Genomic DNA, 8,896 nt, shown 5'->3' on the forward strand with positions numbered 1-8,896 from the left:
ACTCTAAAGTGACCTCTATGGAAATGTCATTACCCATAAGCCCCAGGTCCTGGTATTCACGTCCTGTGTAATTCCCTTCCTTCGAATGCGGGCAGGACCTCTGACTTGCTTTTAACCAACAGAATACAACAAAGGTGACAAGATATATATGATTTTTGTGTAAATAATTATGTTACCTAAGACTATAAGGGCATCTTGCTAAGGACTCACCCTCACCTGCTAGCTTTGAGGAAGCAAGCAGCCTTATTGGGAAGACCTACCTGGCAAGGAGCCAGCCAAAAGCCAACAAGATACTGAGACTCCCCGTCCAACAACCAACCTTAAGGAACTGAATGCTACCAACAACCACGTGAATTTGTCAGCAAACACTTCCCCAGCAGAATTTCAGATGAAACTGCAACTTCAGGGACCACATCTTGAATGTAGTCTTGTGAGATCCTAAAGCAAAAAACCCACCTAAGCCATGACCTGATTCAGAAATTGTGAGACCATGAGATAAGGAGTGTATGTTGTTTTAAGCTGTGTAAGTTTGTGGTAATAGATACACAGAAATAAATAAATAGCTAATACACCATGGTTTGTCAGTCATTCTTTCAAGTAAAAACAGTGCTCTATTAACAACAACCAAAAAAAAAATTGTTTACCTCACAAGTCAATCACACAGGTGCTTTTTCTCAAGACAACCATCACACTTCAAACACAAAGGTATTTTATGTATACTACCCATGTCATCACACAGAATATTTTAAAAGACACATATTCAAGTGTGGACAGTTAACAAAACTATTAACATTTTAATACTTCATCAAAGAATCTGGGTATAACCAAGTAACACTCAGTTGACTAATATAGTTTACTGTGCATGCATGGCAGGTGACTAATACAGAAACTATATGTACAGTTTGGTGGCACTACCTTGATGCACACTAAGGCACCAGCAGCTTACCCACATTACTTTAGCATCACCAGTGCAAATGTCAACACAGTGGAAAATGGTCTTTGATTATAATGACAACACTGTTGACTCCCAAACCTCTAAAAGGGTCTTGGGGAACCCCAGGGGATTGCAAATTATAGTCAGAACTGTTCAACTAAGGCAATTCTTTCATTTCTAACTGTACATTTATATACAACATATATGTATGTATGTGTGCATATACATATAAACTATGGGTTATGCTGGATTGAAATCCAGATCCATCAACTGCCAGCTTTGGGATCTTGAGTGAATCTTTCAATCTCTATGACCCTCAGTTTCCTCAACTAAAGAATGAGGATAATAATAGTGTCTACTTCATGGGGATGTTTAAGAACTAAATGAAATCAAATTACCTATAGCATTTAGCATAAAGCCTTATACATATTAACAGCTCAATGAATGGAAACTATTACCATTTTCTATTACTTTTTGTAACAGAAAAAAAGTGGGAGTTTTTTGTAACAGGAAAAAAAATTTTTTTGTTAACTGAACTATGAAGGAATGTTATAAAAGCTATGATGGTCTCTTAATTATTTTCCCAATTAAGAATATCTGGCCCAGTTTGCAATCTTAAATATTTGCCATTATGTAATATTTATTACTGATTATAATTTTATTCATATTTTGGTGGCACAGTTTTCATTATTGTACCTATTTAAGCATACTGCCTGATTTATTAACAGGTTGGGTAGTTAGCTCATTCAGTTATTACTTTGGGTAGTACTTGAGCTACAAAAATATGGTGACATTTTACTAATTATGCTTCTACTGGATGACTACTTATGACAGTCCAGAAGTTTAACTGGGTACTGTTGATATTGATAAATAATATCCAACGGATCCCTGAACTGGCTGTATAGTTTTAGAAACACTTACAGGTTTAGAAAAAGGCTGAACAATAACAGAACTATCTGAAGATCTAGACTCAGGATGAAAATTTATTGGTGAGGCAGGCACGGGATTTGATGTTGGATTCGTGTAGTGTTGACTTGTAGGCTTGAATGCAGCAGTAATACCTGTATTTTAAAGTAACAGAATATATTGAAATTATTTGTACATAATCAATTTTGTCAAAATACTTCACTTTAAAATTAAAATAGTACAATAATACTGTACCTCGACTGAGTGCACCATTCTTTAGTCCCCTTGAATATGAGCTGGGGTTAACTCTGTTCAAAATATCTATAAAAAATTATATTTATTTTAAAATTCAGTGTTTGAATGAAATACATGTTAAGATAACAGAAATCATGAATTGAAAACATGTAAACAGATTTCTGGAAGGAGTATATAACTAATCACTAATTTAAGAATAGAGTTCATTTTAAACGCATACATAACTAGCTTTAATTGTTTTATAGACTAAGAACAATCTTTCTCATTACAACTCAAAATTCAAAAGCCAGAAGTAAGGGAATGACAAATCTGACTACATGTGAGTCAAAACATTGTGCTTGCAAAGAAATAGTCCACGTAGTTAATAAAAGTTTTCCAAAAATATATTTATATTCAACCTATAATTTAACTATATATTTTTCTTTCAGTGATGACAGGGTTGTACATACAGTCAGGTTCCTATGATTCAAAATCAAATTTTTGCCCAAACTCTACACTGCATTCACACCTCTAAACGCCTTGAAGTTCCATTATGGAAAATCTCATTGGATTATCTACTATTAGTTTTGAGTTAAAAAAGGAAAACTAACACAGATTGCAGTCTAAAGTAAACCAACAGTTTATCACAGCATATTATTAGTTAAGAGGTCGCAAATCTACCACTACACCAGAGGTCAATCTGAGCCTGCCATGACTTTGAGGATCAGTTTAAAGTTCCTCATTCTTGCATACAAGTAAACTCTGTAACTTCTAGCTTATCAAACTATAATTTGGAAGCATAAGGATTTGCCTAAAATTGCTGGTTAGAAAAACGTAAAAAGCACCAAAAAAAAAAAAAATCCACCATATCTCATAAAAATTTATTTTATCTTCCTCACAGTACAAAGAAACCAGATCCCATTAAGTCATTATATAAAACAATGGTTCACACAAAAATATGGTTGTTTTCTGACAATGTCAATGCAGTGCTCTGTAATTAAACACTACAGAAGTCTTACTAGAGAAAAATCTGCTCAAAGAACTTGACACTGTTTTTCACTCAGAAATTCAGGATTAAATATTTATTCAAACCATGAAAGAACTATTGCTGTAGTACTTTTTAGTAGCTGTAGTCTATGGACCACAAGTTTTTGTCCTCCTTTCTCGAAGTTTTACATAAACATTTAACTCATGTTCCATATGTTAACAATTGTATGGCTTACACATAAGACAACAATAAAACCATTTAAATTATTCACCTTAATATTGTAGAAAAGAAATTCTATTGGAGTCAATCCCCTTCTTGATGGAATTATTTTAAAACTAATGTACACTATTCTACTTGAATACCATAAACAGTCATCTACAATCAGTATAAATTCAGCTTGAAACTCAATTGTCATGTTTTCAATAAGAGTTTGAATAATTTAACAATATATTTCAGTATAAAGAAATAATCACGAGAATATTATGCTTCACTATCACCAAAGATGCCATGATGCCTAATTCATTTTATAATCCAAGCAGCACTCCCCTTAGCACTCTATGAGAGATGACCAATCTGCTACGGAAAATGGTATTAAAAATTCAACTGGTGAAATTATTCTCTCTCTAATAAAACTGAATAAAAGTGCCAATCCAAGTTTAGAGGTAAGCAAAGTGAGAACTAGGCTTTCAGAAAATTTTAAAGTAGTCTCTTAATGACACTTTGAAGCACTACCATGGTAAGTAAACACACAAACACATACACACAGACTAGTAAAATGGGTACATCACATTCTTTGGTAAATTCTCCTGGCTTCAAACAAACAAGTAAATAAAATGGAAAAAGGTCTATTTTCTCTTTTTCTCTGAAATTTTTACTTTATTTCTCTGCACTCTATCATACATTTTTGAGTGGGCATTTTAACAAATGTCATCAGTATCTGTACTTTAACATTATCACAATGTCAAATCCAATTCTCTAACTTAAAGCTAATAAGCCACAAAGGTACCAAGTTGCTCTGCCCAAAAGCCTTAAGGATTTAAATGTACTAAATGCTAACCCATCCAAGTACAGTGGCTGTAGATAATGCCATTCTTTTTCATGAATATAAATGGGAGTTGCTGGAAAATGGATATGGTCAGAAGCTACAGCCTCTGTTGGTACACAGGCCAGAGACTGTGCAATCATTTATCACCTATACATTTTGTAGCCATGTATAGATGACACTGCAATGAAGCCTGGATGTGAGAAGTCTCACTTAGGACTAACAAAAACTCACTTAGTATATTCTGACATTTTAAGCAAAGCATTCCAAATGTTTTATTTTCTCTTCTTCTGGATTTAAGTGAGAAAAATGAAAAAGGATAAACAGATAAATACATTACTTAAGGCCAGGTACAGTGACTCACACCTGTAATCTTAGCACAGTTTGGAAGGCCAAGGCTGGATCACTTGAGCTCAGAAGTTAGAGAGCAGCCTGGGCAGCATTGTGAGACTCTGTCTCTACAAAAATTCGCCAGGTATGGTAACACACACCTATAGTCCCAGCTACTCTGGAAGCTGAGGCGGGAGGATCACTTGAACCAAGGAGGTTGAGGCTGCAGTGAGCCATGATTGCGCCACTGTGCTCCAGCCTAGGGACAGAATGAGACTCTGTCTCTAAATAAATAAATAAGTTACTTAACTCCATTAAAAATTGTGATTTCTAATCTCAGAAGACCTCCAAGGTCACCAGCTAATCTCAGTCCATTTCTCTTTTCTGACATCTGATGTTTAACCTCTTACCTCCTTCCTCAAGTCCCCAGTCACATCCCCATCCTGATTCTCAAGTTCTTACTAGCCTCACACCCAATCTCTCAGACCTAACTCTTTACAATGGAACATGAACATCAAGTACCTGTTAAATACTTCACAAGTTTTCCCATTAGAAATAATACCTCATAAAGCTTGGCTTTACTAAAAGTAAATGCTTACTTGAAATTGCTGGTTTTGAACTTGATATCTCTCCAACAAAGATTGGCTCATCATCATCATCATCCTCAACTTCTTTTACTTTCTTCTGCCATGGTTCCAGCTCTTCTTCTTCACATTCCATAAACAGTTCTGCCATTTTTGAATTACCTAATTTTCAAAAGGAGAGAAGTAAACCTCATTTTTGAAAATAAAAACATTTTTGTAATATATAACATAATATTTAAGATGTACTATAATAATCCTAATAGCAATTTCTGAATTGACATTTGTAGTAAGTATGTGGTAACAACAGTGAGAAACACAGAGCTTACTCTCTAAGATATTAAATAGAAAAACTCAGATAAACAGATAATGGATGACAGTTATTTACAGTGGACAGAAAATTCAGTGAAAGTGAGTCAAATCCAGTGAAAGTGAGTTTCAGTCATATACATAGAATATGATTATCACTACAAAAAGGATTATATCTAACAATTGGCTTTTCAACAATGTATTAACAAAAGGGAGATAAACTAAGAATAAGAGGAAACAGGTGGGAGATAAATTGGATAAACTAAACCAGATTCAAGAACGCCAGGCAGGATGGGAGCGGTGGCTCACACCTGCAATCCCAGCAGTTTGGGAAGCTGAGGTGGGCAGATTACTTGAGGTCAGGAGTTCAAAACCAGTCTGGCCAACATGGTGAAACCCTGTCTCTACTAAAAATACAAAAATTAGCCGGGCTACTTGGGAGGCTGAGTCAGGAGAATCACTTGAACCTGGGAGACAGAGGTTGCAGTGCGCTAAAATCACGCCAATGCATTCCAGCCTGGGTGACTCTATCTCAAGAGAAAGAAAAAAAAAAAGAATGCCAGGCACAGAACACAGCAGGAAAGAGATGCTAGGATAAGAGATATGGAAAATGAATTAGGCTTATTCCATTAAGGGCAAAGTAGATATTTCTCACAAGAAGAATATCACAAATCATTTCCTGGTCTAATGTTACTTAAATGTTTAGTATAACCCACCTACCAAAGAAAAAAAAAAGGCCCTCCCATTTTCCTAAATGCCATCAATATCAAGAACTGACCCCTTTTTTCTCTAAGCTGTACTATTTTACTAATTATACATAGTTCTTAAAATCTAATAATTAAAAATATTAATTTTCATTGGCAAGTCATAACTTAGTGTTTGCGTTTTTAAATACTTGAAACACCAGCCTTATTGTGTGTCTCAGAGACATTATTTATACCACTGTTTCTACTCAGAATGTCTTTCCTTCTCAGCTATACAATCTATAACATGCCAGTCTGGAGCAAAGAGAGCAGAGACTTTATATCAAATTGAATAATTCAAATCTTTACTGTATTGTTTTTAATCATATGACTCTAGAAAAGTTACTTGAACCTGTTTTCCTCATCTACAATACAGGTATGATATCTAACTAATAGATTACATAGATTCAAGAAAATGCCATATAAAGCACCTAAATTCAAGTGGATACTTCACAAAATATTAATTCCCTGCCCCTCCTAACTCTTGGTTCAATTATAACTCCCCTTGTAAACTATTAGATTTTACTTTCCTTCAAAATATGAATTACATTAACAACCAATATCGTGCAATTCAAGATTTAACAGATATGAGCCCAAACTGCTCACTATTTTTTCATGTGTCTTAGTTTTGTATGTCCAAGGTCAGATGGGAATATATTTCCCCCTACACATTAGAGGGGTAGTGGGCACACAGCATATTAATAATCTATGGACTAGGTAAAGTCATTATGAAAATGCGTATTTCAAACAATTAGGGACACCCGTATACTGATAACAAAAGTATCATTTATACAGGCTGAACCGTGTTTTCTCAAAATTCATACGTTGAAGTCCTAACCCTCACTACCTCAGAATGTGACTATATTTGGAGATTCGGTCCTCAGAAGTAATTAAATTAAAATAAGGTTAGTAGGGTGGGCCCTAATCCAATGTGTCTGGTGTCCTTAATAGAAGAGGAGATTAGGACACAGACACAAGCAAGGAAGGAGACCATGTGAAGATATAAGGAGAAAATGGAGGCTGGGAACGGTGGCTCACGCCTGTAATCACAACACTTGGGGAGGCCAAGGCAGCTGGATCACCTGAGGTTTCCAGACCAGCATGGCCAACACGGTGAAATCCAGTCCCTACTAAAAATATTTTTAAAAATTAGCTGGACATGGTGTTGAACACCTACAGTCCCAGCTACTCAGGAAGCTGAGGTAGGAGAATCACTTGAGCCCAGGAGGAGGAGGCTGCAATGAGCTGAGATCACACCACTGCTTTCTAGCCTGGGTGACAGTGAGACTCTGCCTCAAAAAAAATAAATAAATAAAATAAGAAGATGGCCATCTACAAGTCAAGAAGAGAGGCCTCGAACCCTCAGAAGAAACCAATCCTATCAGTCTACGGCCCTCAGAAGAAACCAATCCTATCAACACTTCAATCCTGGACTTCTAGCCTCAAGAATTATGAGAAAAATTTCCATTGTGTAAGCCACGCAGTTTGTGGTACTTTGTTATGGCAGCCCTAAGCCAACTAACATAGTATGCAAAGGTCTCCCTTAACCGTTTTGTGGGAAAAAAAAAAAAAAAAACTGCCATTGTTAATATATCCAGGATATATTTTTGAGAAAAAGAATTTTTAAGATACAATAGCTTTATAATTTTTTTAGAAATAATTTGTTTTTTGTCTATGAACAGAAGAAACATATATGATTACATATACCAGACTGGTAAAAATAGTTCCTTCTGGTAATGGGGAAAAACACTTCTATTTTACCCACTTTTTTATTTACATTACTTGTTTTTCTGTGAACATTTGTTACTTTAATAATTTTAAGTATTTTTGTTTTTAAAAAAATGTCTCCCGACTTTCATCCTTTCTCCTGAAGCAAAGTTATACGAAAGCCACACATACTTGTATTAGTTGTGGCAGCAACACTTACTTTTTGGTTGAAAAGGGTTGTCGCCCATCAAGCTGCAGAGATGACTTTCTGTAAATTGTCACCTAAGTACTGACATATGACATCAGTCAATTTTATGAGTCACTATAAGTAACACCAAATATTGAAACATGAAACTTGGGATTCACAAATTACTGGATCTAACTTTAATCTCTAAACTCACCATGTAACTCCAGACAACGCAGCAAGTTATTTCTGTTTTCCTTCCTAAAAAATAAAGATAACAACTATGAGGGTAAACTTCATTAAATTAAATGTATACATACTTAATTTAATATTTTCTCCTATATAGAGTTCAATTTTTGTTTGATGTAACTGATATATACATATAGTTCATTTTTACACAATTGGTTCATTCCTGAATAAACCAAAATTTAATAAATAAATGGCGATTATACTCAGCACTTAATACTTGAAGAAGGTGATTCAGTAATTACAAATAATTTTTTAAAGTATTATTTAGTAAAAATGAGTAATCACCTTACAATGTATTGTTTTTGGAAATCTAACTTTTCAAATGCTGAATGACATTAACCTTTAACTGTTATCTTTTCTTCATATTTCAAAAATACAAAAGATATTTCAAAAATATCTTTTCTTCATATTTCAAAAATAATTTTAAATAAATTTAGTTTATATCTTTCTGGCTTTTTATCAACTGAAAGGGAACAGAAAATTCATTGGAAATATTTCATCACAGATTAATTCATTCAAAAAATAACTACTCATGGACTTCTGTATGCAAGGTATCATGCTAAGCTCAGAGGAAAACAAAAATGAGTAAGTCACAGTCCTAGACTTCAGAAGTTTACAATCTAGTATGTCAGTAATTCATTTGGCTTTAAAAATGCTGTTAGAATAAACTTTTGTTGCTTTTTCTTTTT

At 34.5% G+C, this 8,896-nt stretch overlaps 1 protein-coding gene across 15 annotated transcripts in view; it reads right to left on the minus strand.

Moving 5' to 3' along the window:
* The window catches only part of ZNF280D (zinc finger protein 280D), a 106,717-nt gene that overhangs the window by 71,321 nt on the left and 26,500 nt on the right, over positions 1-8,896 (minus strand). For 9 of the 15 annotated variants that reach the window (XR_005197605.1, XM_017513770.1, XM_017513780.2 and 6 more), the window contains 4 exons: positions 8,176-8,219; positions 5,034-5,180; positions 2,096-2,161; positions 1,856-1,995 (listed from right to left, as the gene is read on the minus strand). Coding sequence is in view for 14 of the 15 variants with exons in the window: in XM_017513770.1 (XP_017369259.1) it covers positions 1,856-1,995; positions 2,096-2,161; positions 5,034-5,180; positions 8,176-8,219 (397 nt within the window). In the remaining variant the exon portion in view is untranslated. Of the gene's footprint in view, positions 1-1,855; positions 1,996-2,095; positions 2,162-5,033; positions 5,181-7,994; positions 8,064-8,175; positions 8,220-8,896 lie in introns of all 15 variants that reach the window. The other 6 variants (XM_037733216.1, XM_037733217.1, XM_037733218.1 and 3 more) reach the window with 2 other exon arrangements.

Source organism: Cebus imitator, unplaced genomic scaffold (assembly GCF_001604975.1).
Source record: "Cebus imitator isolate Cc_AM_T3 unplaced genomic scaffold, Cebus_imitator-1.0 Scaffold501, whole genome shotgun sequence".
NCBI classification, from domain to species: Eukaryota; Metazoa; Chordata; class Mammalia; order Primates; family Cebidae; genus Cebus; species Cebus imitator.